This window comes from Hyla sarda, chromosome 4 (genome assembly GCF_029499605.1).
Source record: "Hyla sarda isolate aHylSar1 chromosome 4, aHylSar1.hap1, whole genome shotgun sequence".
In the NCBI taxonomy this organism is placed as follows: Eukaryota; Metazoa; Chordata; class Amphibia; order Anura; family Hylidae; genus Hyla; species Hyla sarda.
In genome coordinates, this window is record NC_079192.1 from 286,859,825 (window position 1) to 286,878,278 (window position 18,454).

Genomic DNA, 18,454 nt, shown 5'->3' on the forward strand with positions numbered 1-18,454 from the left:
CACCGTGCGTTACCGCACGGAGCCCCTCCTAATGTGCATCGGACCTCATCACGAGGAGATTATATTTTTTGTCCTTCCTAATTGCTCTTCTGAAGTTCTCCTTGGACTACCCTGGCTTCAACACCATTCCCCAACCCTGGATTGGTCCACTGGGGAGATCAAGAGTTGGGGTCCCTCTTGTTCCAAGGACTGCCTTCAACCGGTTCCCAGTACTCCCTGCCGTGACCCTGTGGTTCCTCCTGTATCCGGTCCCCCTAAGGTCATTAAGGACTCTGCCTGCCACAGGAAATGCCCCTCCCCCCTCCCAGTTCCATCAGGCAAGCTTCTGTGTCCCCTCATGGCCCTCGTCCTGGTGTCACACTGCCCCGTGCCAGGTCTCGCCCTCTGCCCTCTCTCCCCATTCCTACTCCTGCGGTTCTGCCTGCCGTTGAGGAATCCCTCCATCCTTTCCCGGTGTCCTCATCCCAGGGGAGGCAGTTACCCGATAAAGAGAAGGGGAGACCTAAGGGGGGGGGTACTGTTACGCCTAGCGCTCCGGGTCCCCGCTCCTCCCCGGAGCGCTCACGGCGTCTTTCTCCCTGCAGCTCCCCGGTCAGTCCCGCTGACCGGGAGCGCTGCTCTGTCATGGCCGTTGGGGATGCGATTCGCACAGCGGGACGCGCCCGCTCGCGAATCGCATCCCAGGTCACTTACCCGTTCCCGTCCCCTGCTGTCATGTGCTGGCGCGCGCGGCTCCGCTCTCTAGGGCGCGCGCGCGCCAGCTCCCTGAGACTTAAAGGGCCCGTGCACCAATGATTGGTGCCTGGCCCAATTAGCTTAATTGGCTCCCACCTGGTCCCTGACTATATCTAACCTCCTCCCTTGCACTTCCTTGCCGGATCTTGTTGCCCTTGTGCCTAGAGAAAGCGTTTTGTGTGGTTAAACCCTGTGTACCAGAACTTCTGCTATCTCCCCTGACTACGAACCTTGCCGCCTGCCCCCGACCTTCTGCTACGTCCGACTTTGCTTCTGCCTACTCCCTTGTACCTCGCCTATCTTCAGCAGCCAGAGAGGTGAGCCGTTGCTAGTGGATACGACCTGGTCACTACCGCCGCAGCAAGACCATCCCGCTTTGCGGCGGGCTCTGGTGAAAACCAGTAGTGTCTTAGAACCGGTCCACTAGCACGGTCCTCGCTATCCCTCTCTGGCACAGAGGATCCACCTCCTGCCAGCCGGCATCGTGACATATATATATATATATACGTTTTGTGAAGACATTTATAGAAGACAGGTTATACTTTTAAATGTATAGGTAGCCATGAGTATTCGTCTAATAAAATAAAATCAGACAAAAAAATTATAATTGCATGCAGATATGCTGCAGGAAAAATCTAAGTGTCATTCTTGATTTAAGCAGCAGATACAAATACAGATATGGCAGGTGCAAGATGGAAGCTTATACCTGTTACATGTGCATCTAATATAGCACCAATTCTGTGCTTAAATAAGTGAGCAATATGCATCTGTCAGAAACATATTGAAACATTAAAGAGCATCAAGTTGAGCTCCTCTGGGACAGAACAAAGAAGAACAATGCCCCACAGATGAAAGCATGTGTCAAGTGGCAAGTATTCTTATGAGACATTTTTTTTTCAGAGGGAATGACACATGGACGAGTGAGAGGAAGAACAAGATAACCAGAGATCCTCTGCACGGAAGGGGACAAGGCAAGTACCGTTGTCATCAGTGTCACCTGCACTACCTGTCGGTACTGACAGGTCAGTGCAGGTGACACTAAAATAAAATACCACACTTGGAAGCACACAACATAAAGAAAAACAATTGAACTTAAAGGAGTACTCCAGTGCACACTGTTTTCATGTTATCCCGTCCGGGCTGCAAAATAAAAGAAAACACACTTTATCTTACCTGCCAACGAGCCCCCGGAGCTCCGGTACAAGTGTTCAGTCCCCGGGCTGTATTCTTCTTACTTCCGGTTAGCCCGGCACGTCACACGGAGCTTCAGCCTATCACTGGCCGAGGCAGGACATCGCTGCGGTCAGTGATAGGCTGAAGCTCCGTGTGACGTGCCGGGCTAACCGGAAGTAAGAAGAATACAGCCCGGGGACCGAACACCTGTACCGGAGCTCCGGGGGCACGTTGGCAGGTAAGATAAAGTGTGTTTTCTTTTATTTTGCAGCCCGGACGGGATAACTTGAAAAAAGTGCGCGTCGGAGTACTCATTTAATTTTCTTTCTTGATGGGATACTTGTAAGATAGCAAAATTTTACAATTCAAAAGTATTCTTCACCTTTTTTAACAAAAGGTACAAAAGTTAAAAAAAGACTGCAAAAAATAAAATAATTAGCTTAACTATGTAGCCCTGTATCATTTAAAATATGAAAAAGACTCTTACACACCCATCAAAGAAAAAAAAGGACAGCTGTTTAAAAACTGCAACAAAAAGAAATGAGATGATTACATCGACAGACAGTTCTCACTATATTATTCTTTAGACTTTTTCTTTTTCAAAAACATTTTAAATTCTTACTTTAGAATGATTAAATGTATATTGAAAAAGGTTATGATAGAGACATTGCATTAAAGTGAGGCCCATTGGCATGATATTATTGGTATAAATTGACTGAACATGACAAAGGAATAATAACTGCTTTGTATACAGTAAAAGCTATGAACAGTCACATGATCAATTACTATTTTTAAGCAATACAGTCCAATTGTAATATGTAAAGAACCTTAATACCTAAATGTAGGCCTAAAATGTTAACACAGACATGTAGTATGCCACATAGTATATGGTTAATGATAATTCATTTTTGATAGTTACAGTATATATATATATATATATATATATATATATATATATATATATATATAGTTATTAAGTAAGGTTATTCATTATAGTTAATTTTGATGTTCAGTATCAAAAAGAGGTAATATTTACAATGTATTTTAATTTCTTAACCACATACTACCTTAAGTCTAGTGTTTCCATTTAAGCTTTCAGTGGCAAATGCTTGATGGAAATACAAGATCATTTGACACTGTGGATAAAAATGCACACAACATATCGATTACTGACTTACTGGATGACATATATGTCCTTGCGTCTAAAGAAAAATGAAGAATATCTGGAAGTAAAAATCAATTAATTACCAATGTGAACTGCTATCATAATGATGTGATAAAATGTTACCATGAGGCAAACAAAAAATAATAATAAATGGTCAAGATAAACACAAACTTTGTAATTCTATTTGTGCTTTATCTACCCTTGGACACACGTATTCATTTCTTAATCATGACTAGATACATTTTAGAATATAAATGTATACTGTATAATAACAATACTCAATAATAACAGTATGCAATGAGCTCCTAAGCGTTCCCTGGTGATTGTGGCAGGTAGCCAGAATTTTATTTGGAAGGGGGTGTTGGTTGCCTTTCTTTTGGAGAGTTATTTATTAATACTTTAGACCAAAAAATTGCGTAAGATTATAGGATAAATTTACACCTGCCCTGTAGGACAAACCAAGATGCATCAAGAAGCATTTCATTCCAACTTACTTTAAGATGGGTACATGAAATGTCATTTTCAATAAATCTGGGGTACTGCTTTTGAAAAACAGAATATTAAACCTAAAATGACATGTCCACTTTTTGGCCATCTTTTGTGCAGTAAAACAGACAAGAAAATTGTTGGTACAAAAGAAAGTTGAAAGAACAATGGCCCTGATTTACTAAGAGTGGAGTGGAGTTTTCTTGGTGTTTTTTTTCCCCAGTATTATTCCATGTTATTAAGAGCAATTTTCCCATATTTTATGTTTTTTTTATTTTTTTTTTACAATTGCTATGAGCTGTCAGGTTTTCCAGAGCAAAAAACCCACCACATTTTATGTGTGAATATTAGTTCATTTGTTGGACATGCCCCTTTTTTCGGCAGCAATACCTCTGTTTTCAGGTGGCCACTCCCTCTTTTCTGGTTTTCTGAGTAAAATGTAGAGTTGGTCGCGTTTTTGGAAATTGTTGGTCACAAATTCTGGTGCATAAAGCACACAACACAATTTGGGTGCAAAACTCGATAAGAAACAGTCAGGATCACATTAGTAAATAACACCCAATGTGTGCACATAGCTTCAGGATTTTTATGATTAGTATAGTGTTAAACAGGTTCCTACCGATCCTGGGGTCATTTTGTAGTCTCCTGTTAGATACACTGTTTATTATTGGGATCCATCCAAGTGAGATTGTCTTTTATGGTATATGGTAAAGTTTATGAACATAGTAAACTTAACAGCAGTGCAATTGAAATAAATAAAAATCCTACATTTGTATATATCTCAAAGGCCACAAGGTGCTGTTGAATCTGTTTCTTTATGCGCAAGTTATTACCGTATTTCAGCAGAGGTGCCAAAAGTTCATGCTACTTCTTATACACAGACAGCAGTTTTGCACTTTTTTTTTTTTAAATGTACACTTTAGAAGCAAGCCTTTAAGTGTTTACTCAGAGGACATGATCTTGTTTAACAGCCCACCAGGTACTTGTTGAAATAGCTGTGTACAGTATCATTCCACAACATTAACCCTGCTTAGTCACATCCATTAGAAGTCAATGATTCAGAGCATTGGGGCACTGAAAATGACCTTTCCAATAGGTGGCCATGAAGCAGGACTAATGTGTACAGAGGAAGGCTCTTGAAGAGTGTTTAATGTGTCACCTTATACTTTTGCAAGGTTATAAGCAAGAAGTAAACATTTTTTGACACTGTATGGAAAGTATTTTAGATGCCTTTTAAGTTAACGTGTTAAATTTTATAGGCAGTTTACCAAATCATGTCCCAGTTATTGATATATTACAAAGGTTTATTCGCACATTGCCCTCATATCACTATTTTAGTCTTGATCTACTAGTTGTGCAGTGAAAATGTAGCAGTTTTGGCATGATTCCAGAAAATTCTAGCAAAAATACAACATAATAGTGACATATGAACAACATTAAGACTTAGTCAAATCAAATATTGTGAAATAAGAATCTATAAAACTTGAAAGGTGATCTAACAATAGGCAGAATCTTCAATAGGACTTCAGTGGATTATCCCAATATAATAACGTATCACCTATTGACAGGATAAGTGAAAGTATCTGATCGATGGGCGTTTATAGGCACAGGGGTTTCTTTTTCTCTCAAGTGAATTGTATGGCATCATGCATGCTTGACCACCACTCAATCTTCCAAGGGATTAACAAAAATAGCTGTGTGGTCTAATTGAAATTTAAGTGGTTATGTCCCGATTGACCAGATACTTATCACCTACACCTTGGATAGGTGAAAAGGTATAATCATAGGATAACCATTTTAGTTTGGTAGACATATACATAGTAGATACTATAACTTTAGCAATTAAACTACATTTCCAAGGTGTTCAAGCATATAACACCTTGGTATATCAATATGTTGAAGAAAGGAAAATAATGCAGGTAAAAAAAAAAATAATAATAATAAAAAAAAAAGCAAAAACATGTAATATACCATACAGAACATTGTAGTAGTAACATCCACCCCAGTCTGCTGAGGTGAAGTAAAAGGAGTCTGGTTCTAAATTCTACTTATGAGGTTTGAAAGACACAGGTCACCCTTTGAAAGAAGATATTACTGACCTTTGTAAATAAGAGCAGGACAAACACTTCCAAACAAGTAAAGGTCATGGTGGGGTCACGGCTGGTGACCTCTAGGACCACTGTTTTGTCAATGGGTTTGCTTACCGTGTTAATCTCTCATCCTTAAGCTCCAAGTCTGCCACCGTGATTAACTGATCTAGTTTGAATTTGGTATCAACGATCTCGGCATCTCGCGGGGAATATGTTCCACCCTCCTTCTGCTTCTGTCTGATCCTAAAGAAGATAATGCAATTACATATTTAAGGGTAGAAATGCTAACTGATGGATTCTCTGCAGGAAAATTATGCAAACGGTGGGTTTAATCCATACATGTACAGCAATATCTCAATATGCCAATGCCAGGCCTGGACATTGTAGAACAAAACATCTTATTCCTGTATTGCTTTCATTACTCCTGTAATTTTCTACAGTCTTGCACTTGACTCTGACACTGCACGTATCTCTTATTCACCTCTTCCCTCCTGTGTATTTAGCTTTTTTTTTTTTTTTTTATCAGCCATAGCTCAGCGTCCAAACATTTCTGTTCTCTTAGAATGTTCACAGAAAGGAGCTGAGTTGTATCATTAAAAAAACTAAATTTAATTCAGACTTATATGTAAGCCACATATGACTTACCCTTAACATACAACTATGTATTTACCAATGGTTCTATCTGTATCTACATAATCAACCATAAAACAATTGAAAGGTGGAGTGAATATCATTGATTATCACATTACAATGGCACTATCTGTATGAGGCAGCAAGTGAACTATTAGTTCCTGAAGATGATGTGCTAAAAGCAGGAGACATCAGTAAATATAAAGATCTGAGTAAGGAGATCCAAATTGGACGGCTGGACGACTGGGTTTAAAGTGGTGTTCCTGGTATATAGAAGTTGATATGTACAGGTGTAGCAGCCATTACCTAAGCAGCTTAAGCACCAAATACTGGGTCTTTACTGTGTTAAATCAATAATGTTAACAATAATGTTAACAGTCAGTTCGTAGGAAGTGCTGCTGTACAAGGAAAATCTTGGAAGATACAGCAATATGGTTTGGTAGCCCAGAACGGGAGGTGCTACCCCGTACTCCTGCTGCCCTGTCAGGCAGCCTCCTTCAGTGTCCTCAGGGCCCCCTGCATTAGTTTCCACATTGAAAATATGTTGTACTGTATAAAATGTGTTATCACTTTAAGAGTTAAACCATGTGATATACCATGAGCTTATTACCCAGGAGGTACCAGTGACCAGGTGATCCCAGGGGTGACCTAAGGGCTCCCTGCTAGTCTCCCTCATATAAGCCCTGGGTGGAGCTAGCTCTCTCTCTTTTGCACCAAGTCTTTGCTTTGGTCAGTCATGCCTAGTGTGTGTGTCCAGAGTATTGGAGGCCTCAAGTCCAGTCCTGCAGCCACAATCAAGTGCAAGTAAGCTAAACCTGCAGCTTTGTCCGTCATCAGTCAAGTCAAGTCTCTGTCAAATTGTTAAGCAACATGGCCTGCACTAAATTGCCTAGTCCTACTGTAAGTCCCAGCAAGCCCTAAAGGTCTCTGAGTCACTGGTCACCTCCTTGGGCCCTGGCTGAACTGTATAGACTTTACCAACTGTCCACCCTCAGTAAAGCTACCATTGTCCGTAACTTGGCATCGTAGTCTTTATTGACCCCGTGCCTAGCCCATGATCCAGCGGTATACCCTCGGATGGTTATAGGCTAAACCACGCCCTGGCATCACGAATATAAGGGGTTAATGCCATCTGCCCCTAGGGTAACAACATCTGCCCTGCACCTCTCACCCCACCACCACAATAGCCAATGCTGTCTCCAGAGTCGTAGCTTGTAGCATCTGGGCCCTGATGCAAAATCTGCAACAGGGCCCCATATGCCTATTTTAATACTGGTCTCCTAAGGGCAGATGTGCTTTGGGCCCCCTTAGGCACCAGGGCCCCAATGCGACTGCTACCTCTAGAGTTACACCCCTGGCTATCTAATCAGTGGGGGTCCCAGAGATCAGACCTCCAAACACTAACAAAGTAATTGCATATTATAGTGTAACACTATCCGTATGGGAAAACTCCTTTAAATGATTTGCTGCTAACAGCTTGCCATCTAATGCCACAGAACATCTTCACCATCAGAGTGCAGTCTTATTTGTTTTACACCAGCTTACCCATTAACGCCTTATGATGTGTATTTTAACGGTGTGTGGAGGGGGGCTCTTGACTGCCACTAATAGCTAGCAATACTGCCACTAATAGCTAGCAATGAGCAATCTCCAATGTCAGCTATTTTAACTGATTAGATGCAGTGTTCAAAATGCTGCAGCATTTAAATAATGGTACACTGCATCATTGTTGTCACCGTTCAATTCATTGCATTGAATGAAAATACTCAAACAAATGATTGTTTATAGAAGTGCCATATGAGGATTAAGAAAAAAAGGGGGAAAAATACACATACATACTGGTATTTAGTATGTTTTTCTACAATTATGAAATTTGCTATGCAGGGTTTTATTTTGGTCAGTTTTCATCCCCCCCCCCCTCTCCCCCATCAAAAAAAAAAATATATATCAAAATCGATCAATAAGCCTGATCTGTTAAAGTTTGTTATCTGACGGATACAAATAACGTCAATTTTATCGCACAATAAAGATCTTAAAAACCACATGCACATTTACAAAATTGCATTGTTTTTCTGTTTTACAGTGTATTTTATGTTAAAATGAAGGTTGTTGTTAAAAAGTACAATAGTTCCAGCAAGAAACAAGCCTTCTTATGGCTCTGCAATTGGAAAAATAAGAGTTATGGCTCCTAACCCATTAAGGACCTTGACGTACGCGTACATCATGACACACTGGTACTTAAGGACCCATGACGTGCGCGTACGTCATGGAGAATTCCGGTCCCCGTAGTGCAAATGCCCAGGGGGGGTCATTAGACCCCCCCCCCATGTCGGCGATCGGTGCAAATCGCAAGTGAATTCACACTTGCGATTTGCGCAATTCCAGGTCATACGGGTCTATGGTGACCCAGTGACCCCGAAAATAAGGGGGATCGGGGTTGTCCAAGACACCCATGATCCCCCTGAAGGGATAGGAGTGAGGTGGCAGGGGTGCCACCCCTCCTATCCCTGCTATTGGTCGTATAGACACTACGACCAATAGCAGATGGGGGGCGGGGGGTTAACTTTCGCTTTCCCCGTTCTGCCCTCCCACAATAGGCGGGGCAGAATGGGGAAAAGAGAGAGGGCCGACGGTAGAAGATCCACTTAACCATCCATGGCGGCAGAGGCGATGATCGGGGACGAAGATCAGCGACAGGAGAGGAACGCGATGCGGCTCCCTGAATCCTACGGAAGCCGGTGAGTTGCCTAGCAACATCTGGAGGGCTACAGTCTGAGACCACTATACAGTGGTCTCTAAACTGTAGACCTCCAGATGTTGCAAAACTACAACTCCCAGCTTGCACAGACAGCTGTTTGGGCATGCTGGGACTTGTAGTTTTGCAGCAGCTGGAGGGCTACAGTTTGAGACCACTGCACAGTGATCTCCAAATTATGGCTCTCCAGAGGTTGCAAAACTACAACTCCTAGCATGCCCACACAGCTGTTTGCTGACTGGGCATGCTGGGATTTGTAGTTTTGCAACATCTGGAGGGCCACAGTTTCGAGATCACTGTGCAGTGGTCTATAAACTGTAGCTCTCCAGATGTTGCAAAACTGCAAATCCCAGCATGCCCAGACAGCAAACAGCTGTCTCGGCATGCTGGGAGTTGTAGTTGCGTACCTCCAGCTATTGCATAACTACATCTCCCAGCATGCCCTTCGGCAATCAGTACATGCTGGGAGTTGTAGTTTTGCAACAGCTGGAGGCACACTGGTTGGAAAATACTGAGTTAGGTAACAGAACCTAACTGAAGGTTTTCCAACCAGTGTGCCTCCAGCTGTTGCAAAATTACAACTCCCAGCATGCACGGTCTGTCAGTACATGCTGGGAGTTGTAGTTTTTAAACAGCTGGAGGTTCCCCCCCCCATGTGAATGTACAGGGTACATTCACACGGGCGAGTTTCTGGAAGTTTGAACTGCGGCAAAACATTTGCCGCAGCTCAAACTTCCAGAAACTAGCGGGAAACTCGCCGTAACCTGCCAGTGCAAATGTACCCTAAAAACACTACACTAAACTAACACATAATAAAACACTACTTATACACCCCCTTACACTGTCCCCCCCAATAAAAATGAAAAACGTATTGTACGGCAGTGTTTCCAAAACGGAGCCTCCAGCTGTTGCAAGACAACAACTCCCAGCATTTCCGGACAGCCACTGACTGTCCAGGCATGCTGGGAGTTTAGCAACAGCTGGAGGCACCCTGTTTGGGAATCACTGGCGTAGAATACCCCTATGTTCACCTCTATGCAATCCCTTAATTTAGTCCTCAAATGCGCATGGCGCTCTCTCACTTCAGAGCCCTGTCGTATTTCAAGGAAACAGTTTAGGGCCACATATGGGGTATTTCCGTACTCGGGAGAAATTGCACTACAAATTTTGGGGGGCATTTTCTCCTTTTACCCCTTATGAAAAGTAGAAGTTGGGGGCTACACCAGCATGTTAGTGTAAAAAAATGTAAAAAAAATTACATGCTGGTGTTGCCCCATACTTTTTATTTTCACAAGCGGTAAAAGGGAAAAAAAAAGACCTCCAAAATTTGAAACGCAATTTCTGCTGAGTATGGAAATACCCCATATATGGGTGTAAAATGCTCTGCGGGCACACAACAAGGCTCAGGAGTTAGAGCGCACTATGTACATTTGAGGCCTAAATTGGTGATTTGCACAGGGGTGGCTGATTTTACAGCGGTTCTGACATAAACACAAAAAAAAGAAATACCCAAATGTGACCCCATTTTGGAAACTAAACCCCTCACGGAACGTAACAAAGGGTATAGTGAGCCTTAACACCCCACAGGTGTTTGACAAATTTTCGTTAAAGTTGGATGGGAAAATGAAAAAAAATTATTTTCACTAAAATGCTGGTGTTACCCTAAATTTTTCATTTTCATTTTTCATTTTCAATAGGAAAAAAGCCCCCCAAAATTTGTAACCCCATTTCTTCTGAGTAAGAACATACCCCATATGTGGATGTAAAGTGCTCTATGGGTGCACTACAATTCTCAGAAGAGAAGGAGCGCCATTGGGATTTTGAAGAGAAAATTTGTCCGGAATTGAAGGCCATGTGTGTTTACAAAGCCCCTATAGTGCCAGAACAATGGACCCCCACATTTGTGACCCCATTTTGGAAACAACACCCCTCACATAATGTAATAAGAGGTACAGTGAGCATTTACACCCCACAGGTGTCTGGCCGATTTTTGGAACAGTGGTCCGTGAAAATGAAAAATGTAATTTTTCATTTGCACAGCCCACTGTTCCAAAGATCTGTCAAACGCCAGTGGGGTGTAAATGTTCACTGCACCCCTTATTAAATTCTGTGAGGGGTGTAGTTTCCAAAATGGAGTCACATGTGGGGGGGTCCACTGTTCTGGCACCACGGGGGGCTTAGTAAACGCACATGGCCCCTGACTTCCATTCCAAACAAATTCACTCTTCAAAAGCTCAATGGCGCTCCTTCTCTTCTGAGCATTGCAGTGCGCCAGCAGAGGTTTTGACGTCCACATATGGGGTATTTCCATACTCAGAAGAAATGGGGTTACAAATTTTGGGGGTCATTTTCTCCTATTACCCCTTGTAAAAATGTAAAATTTGGGGAAAACGTTTGCTTTTTCATTTACACATCCAACTTTAACAAAAAGGCTCATTATACCCCTTGTTACGTTCCTTGAGGGGTGTAGTTTCCAAAATAGTATGCCATGTGGTTTGTGTTTTGCTGTGCTTGCACCATAGGGGCTTCCTAAATGCGACATGTCCACCAAAAACAATTTCAGCAAAATTTGCTTTCCAAAAGCCAAATGTGACTCCTTCTCTTCTGAGCATTGTAGTGCGCCCGCAGTGCACTTGATGTCCACACATGGGGTATTTCCATACTCAGAAGAGATGGGGATACAAATTTTGGGGGGCATTTCCTCCCATTACCTTTGGTAAAAATGTTAAATTTAGGAACAATTTTTTCATTTACACATCCCACTTTAACAGAAAGTCGTCAAACACCTATGGGGTGTTAAGGCTCACTGGACCCCTTGTTACGTGCCATGAGGGGTGCAGTTTCCAAAATGGTATGCCATGTGGGGGGGGTTTCTGCTGTTCTGGCACCATAGGGGCCTCCTAAATGCGACATGCCCCCAAAAAACCATTTCAGCAAAATTCACTCTCCAAAATCCCATTGTCGCTCCTTCCCTTCTGAGCCCTGTACTGTGCCCGCCGAAGACTTGACATACACATATGAGGTATTTCCTTACTTAAGAGAAATTGGGTTACAAATTTTGTGGGGCTTTTTCTCCTATTACCACTTGCAAAAATTCAAAAACTGGGTCTACAAGAACATGCCAGTGTAAAAAATGAAGATTTTGAATTTTCTCCTTCAAATTGCTGCTATTCCTGTGAAACACCTAAAGGGTTAACAAACCTTTTGAATGTCATTTTAAATACTTTGAGGGTTGCAGTTTTTTATAATGGGGTCATTTATGTGGTATTTCTAATAAGAAGGCCCTTCAAATCCACTTCAAAACTGAACTGGTCCCTGAAAAATTTCGATTTTGAAAAGTTTGTGAAGAATTTGAAAATTGCTGCTATACTTTGAAGCCCTCTGGTGTCTTCCAAAAGTAAAAATGTCAACTTTATGATGCAAATATGAAGTAGACATATTGTTTATGTGAATCAATATATAATTTATTTGGAATATCCATTTTCCTTATAAGCAGAGAGCTTCAAAGTTAAAGGGGTATTCCAGGCAAAAACTTTTTTATATATATATCAACTGGCTCCAGAAAGTTAAACAGATTTGTAAATTACTTCTATTAAAAAATCTTAATCCTTTCAGTACTTATGAGCTTCTGAAGTTAAGGTTGTTCTCTTCTGTCTAAGTCCTCTCTGATGACACCTGTCTCGGGAAACGCCCGGTTTAGAAGCAAATCCCCATAGCAAACCTCTTCTAAACTGGGCGTTTCCCGAGACAGGTGTCATCAGAGAGCACTTAGACAGAAAAGAACAAACTTAACTTCAGAAGCTCATGAGTACTGAAAGGATTAAGATTTTTAACAGAAGTAATTTACAAATCTGTTTAACTTTCTGGAGCCAGTTGATATATATAAAAAAGTTTTTGCCTGGAATACCCCTTTAAAAAAATTTAAAATTTTCACATTTTTTCATAAAATGTTGGAATTTTTCACCAAGAAATGATGCAAGTATTGACACAATTTTACCACTAATATAAAGTAGAATATGCCACGAAAAAACTATCTCGAAATCAGAATGAAAGGTAAAAGCATCTCAGAGTTATTAAGGCTTAAAGTGACAGTGGTCAGATGTGCAAAAAATGGCCGTGTCCTACAGTGAAAATTGTTTGGGTCCTTAAGGGGTTAAAAGGAGAGGACGAAAAAAAAAATGCAAAAAATTAAATTTCCTGGGTGATTAAGGAGTTAATGTACAATGATTTATGTAAAGACTGAACTTCCTATTACGCAAATCACTAGGCAATCTCTGCACACACCTGACCAGGATTAAATTACAGTTTGCAGAATTGTAAATGTAGCACCACAACACAGTGCTTACTTAGCGAATTCCATATATCCCATAAAGCACATTAGAAGAAAACAAGGGAGACCAAATCCCTATATCTGTTACTGGTTGCAGTTTTTTGGATGAACTTCAGTTGATCAAACTTTAAGGTATATCTTATTGATGCCATAAACATTTGTAATAACCAGATTTCTATTCTTTATTTAAACTGTGAAAAGCTGTTGAAAGACTAATTTCCATAAAATAGAGATCACCAAAGTCTCTACTGCATAAGTTATCTAGTTATTTTCCTTAGAAAGAAAATATGTAAATATGTTATGTAAATATTAGGTTACAGAAATGTTGAATGTTAAAGCAATTTCGAAATATGCAAATGTTCTCTTCATTGGTATTTTCGTCTTTATCATAATTGTGAATCTTTGACTCATCCAACCATCTATATAATTATATAACTTACTAACAATATTTCCACTATATATTATCAAATTCTTTATTCTAAAACCATTACTCCACAGTACTGCCTTTTAGAGATACATTTCAACATTCAAGCTCACTGAAGCATAAACAATAGTGTTATACATTGAGTAAAGTAATATACTTGCAAACTTGTATGGTATAGAAAAGAGGTCTTACCTTGCAAAAGCATAAATTGCTGCCACGAGCAGTATCACAGAAAGCACACACAGTGTAACCGACAGGATAATTTCTACAGCCCGTTCTGACAGTCCATCAGCTGGAAAGAAATAGTTGCAAATAAGAAACAAGGTGTTTTCAGAATGAGCTTGGTTTACAGCCAAACACTGTATCAGACTAGAAAATGAAAAACAAATGTTTAACTCATATTGAATATATCATTTGTTGAATCGCAAGACAGATACTCATCTCTACAGTATCATATATTACATTCTAGTCACCCTAGAGATGAGAAATATTTTCTTTTCTGGTATTTGAAATCAAGTAAAACTGCTTCATACACTATTTATTGGAATATTGCTTGTTCTGTCTGTGTGTGTATGCTAAACTCAGAAAAGAGTAATCATAGTATAAAAGATAAAGTCGCCTACATTATTTATCTATAGAAGAAGAAGGTGGCAGCACTCACCGATACAGTAGAGAAATATTCTTCTTTATTTCGAAGTGCAGAAGTGAACATTCAGTGCAGCCGGACATGGATGCCAAACATCGATCAACACTTCTGCACTTTGAAATAAAGATTCATTTTTCTCTACTGTATCGGTGAGTGCTGCCACCTTCTTCTTCTAAGAAATTTTACATTGACTGTACTCTCTGGTTGGTTCAGCACCCGTTATAACAGTATTTCACTGGCAGTTTCTAAAGGAACTGTGTGCACCCTTGTGCTTTGCGAATAATCTCGCAGGTGTGTAGTCTAAGCTCTCCTGGGGCTTTGTGCCGACCACTGTGCCTTCCCTACTACATTATTTATCTACCTGCATTATACAATCTTGAGAAAATTCTGCAGAGAACACAAGGCTAACTTTCCAGCTGTTCCATTGTTGCAATGGCTGACTGGTGAATGGTTGGGGAGCAGTATTTAACAAAGGCGTGAGGATGAAGGGTACTGGTTACCAAGTTTTACCCTATATAACTGGTAGCAAGATGTTATATTTGTATATATTGTAAAATATGGTTTATTACCAGGTCCAGATGTCCTCCTGAGTGTCTGCAATACTGCATTAAATGAGTTTTAAAAGTGTCTTGCATATATGCTAATAAGTAGTCATCAGTGTGTACGGCATTCCCATGTAGTCACAGCGCCCCAGGCTATAATCACGCCTACTCAGGCATGATTGACAGCTCATGCATGGCAGACGACACCACTCTCCTCCTTCTGATCCCTGAAAATCTTGCAGATAAGAAAGCAGGGCAGGATGCAAAATTTGGGCTAATGCAAGACTTTAGGAGCAGAAAGAGCAGAGCGGTAATGTCTACGGTGCCGGGTGCAGCGAATGTAGTGGTTAAGTCAAGTCAGTCTTTGTACAGCATGTTGGTGCATTATTCAGCTGGTCATACTTGTAAAGCTTTTCCGCATTCAACAAGTGTCATCAATAGGTTTGCAATAATAATATTCTCAAGAAAGAAGTATACAAAATGTGGGAGATAATGAAAAAAAATTGTTAACTGTTAACTGTATCTTTAAAGCGGGATTCCAGGATTTTTTTTATTTGACTACAGTGACTGTAAAGTTAGTGTAGTTCATAATATAGTGTCTGTACCTGTGCTTGATGGTGATCTCGCAATTTTTCTGTGATTTTGGCCAACTGTTTATTTTTAACAGCATACAAAATGACTGTCATCTCAGGTTTTCCCAGGTTGCAGTGCGGCCTGAGACATTACATCACTAGTCAGGTGTTCAGAGGGAACCTGCCTTTGCTTTAATGGGAGAAGAGACCACTGGGTGGTAGGAAGATCATTCTGCAGTGAACTGTAGGCTGGCAACAGCTGGAGGCACCCTGCTGACAAAACACTGGTCTATTGCATTGAAGGGAGTACAAGGGTGTTTTAAAAGGTGGGGTGACCTACCTCTCAAAACAAGGAATTATAGGATATGTAGTTCGAGGGAGGGAACTCCTACAGGAAAAAGCCAGTTCACAAAAAGATAGCCATAGCTTTATGGTTGACTCAGAACACAGCTATTTAGCTCCAAGACAAGCACGGATCCTAACAGGCATCCTAACGACTATCGGGCAGGTAAGTACGATAATCCCTTTAATTCTAAAAATATGAGTTACTCTAGAAATATAGGTTCCACTTTAGGGTACGTTCACACGAGCGGATTTGCAGCGTATTTTACGCTGCAGATCCACCACTGAAGGAACTCTGTATTCTGCCTTTACATGTGCCTGCTCGGAGCGGCATTACTCCGTTACGAGCAGACACATTGCCGCGCATACGCAGTATACTTGCACTTCGCGGCTGCTCTCGGCCTAGCTCATTGAGCAGGGGGAGCGGCTGCAATGTGTGCGAGTACACCGCGCATGCGCGGGGACTCGCACATCGCTTCAGTGTGTCTGCACGTAGCAGCGTATTGCAGCTACAAGCAGGCACATGTGAAGGCAGTATACAGAGGGTCCTTCAGCGGCAGATCCGCAGCGAAATACGTGTGAACATACCCTAAGGCTGCGAAGCCCTGATGAAAAATATGTAACAGTTTCCACAACCATCACCATGTCTGTAATAATGCTGGACTCTTCATATGGCGATAAGGAGCCCTTAAAGCCCCTTCACGCTCCAGGGCCTGGATACAACTGCCACCTTTGCACCCTCTATTCTTACAACCCTATTAACAAGACAAAATACTCTGATGTCCCATATGCATTGAGTCAAAATGTTTCTCATATGGTGTCACCATCATTTTTTAGAATTCAGTCGACCTTATGAAAACAGATCAGGCATCAGGGGAGCAATGAAGACAAGGTTACTCCTATTAAGTAGTAGTAGAATAGGTAATGAATGGAGCATTGGCCTCTTTCCGTTACTGGCAATGCGATTCACAATCTTGTAACAATACCACTGTAATGCCTTTGATGTATTTTGTAACATCTGTAACGTGCCCTTCTTCTGGACATTCTTCCTTCAGAAGAGTGCAAAAAGTAAACATAAAGTTGTGGTGCAGGAATACTATTACACGGTCACATACAGTATTTTATTGCCAACAGTACATACTATATAGGGCAATGTTTCTGGAAACCAGTGCAGTACATGATTATTTCCAACAGGTAAAACTATTTTATTATGTAAGAAAACATCTGTTCATTGGTTTTGAGTCTGTCTGTCAATTCTTTTCAAGTCTTTGCAGTCATGACTATGCTGCCAAAGGCATATATATGTGTGTGTTTGTGTATATATATACATTTTATTGGACATGCACAGACAGTATCAGGAAGTAAAATGTACAATAAAACTAGTTCTGCTAGTGTAGAGTGTAATTTCATCATTGGCAAATATCAACAAGGAATATTCACTTGTGACGTTTAGAAAATTACTAGTGTATAAAACACTGGGGAATAATCTCTAGTGGCTGTACCAAGTTTTCTACTACTTGAGGGCTCAAGGAGACATTGGGGGAGGGGGGGGGGTTAATTTAAATGAGTTGGTCAAAGAATCTCTAGCTCAGATGAACCTACTGTGGGTATTGTTAAACAGGAGTGGGCAGTGCCATGCCCGCCCCTCCCCCTCAACACCTTATGAAATTTGCATGCGCAACCCCTATTCTTGGAGACCACAAATTTAAAGGACCAAACAGATTCTAACACTAACTTCGACTTATTGACCTTTGAAGGTTGTTAATTTATCCATCCTAAAAGGGTTATTGTCACGATGCCGGCTGGCAGGTAGTGGATCCTCTGTGCCAGAGAGGGATTGGCGTGGACCGTGCTAGTGGACCGGTTCTAAGCCACTACTGGTTTTCACCAGAGCCCGCCGCAAAGCGGGATGGTCTTGCTGCGGCGGTAGTGACCAGGTCGTATCCACTAGCAACGGCTCACCTCTCTGGCTGCTGAAGATAGGCGCGGTACAAGGGAGTAGGCAGAAGCAAAGTCGGACGTAGCAGAAGGTCGGGGGCAGGCGGCAAGGTTCGTAGTCAGGGGAGATAGCAGAAGTTCTGGTACACAGGGTATAAACACACAAAACGCTTTCACTAGGCTCAAGGGCAACAAGATCCGGCAAGGGAATGCAAGGGAGGAGACTAGATATAGCCAGGGAACAGGTGGGAAGCAATTAAGCTAATTGGGCCAGGCACCAATCATTGGTGCACTGGCCCTTTAAGTCTCAGGGAGCTGGCGCGCGCGCGCCCTAGAGAGCGGAGCCGCGCGCGCCAGCACATGACCGCAGGAGACGGGAACGGGTAAGTGACCTGGGATGCGATTCGCGAGCGGGCGCGTCCCGCTGTGCGAATCGCATCCCCAACGGGCATGGCAGAGCAGCGCTCCCGGTCAGCGCTGACCGGGGAGCTGCAGGGAGAAAGACGCCGTGAGCGCTCCGGGGAGGAGCGGGGACCCGGAGCGCTAGGCGTAACAGTACCCCCCCCCTTAGGTCTCCCCTTCTCTTTATCGGGTAACTGCCTCCCCTGGGATGAGGACACCGGGAA

At 42.0% G+C, this 18,454-nt stretch overlaps 1 protein-coding gene across 4 annotated transcripts in view; it reads right to left on the reverse strand.

Annotated features, from left to right (window-relative positions):
- PTPRQ (protein tyrosine phosphatase receptor type Q) overlaps positions 1 to 18,454 on the reverse strand; it is a 447,893-nt gene that overhangs the window by 41,605 nt on the left and 387,834 nt on the right. For all 4 annotated transcript variants that reach the window (XM_056574450.1, XM_056574451.1, XM_056574448.1 and 1 more), the window contains 2 exons: positions 13,981 to 14,080; positions 5,764 to 5,892 (listed from right to left, as the gene is read on the reverse strand). In XM_056574450.1, the coding sequence (XP_056430425.1) occupies positions 5,764 to 5,892; positions 13,981 to 14,080 (229 nt within the window). The remainder of the gene's footprint in view (positions 1 to 5,763; positions 5,893 to 13,980; positions 14,081 to 18,454) is intronic.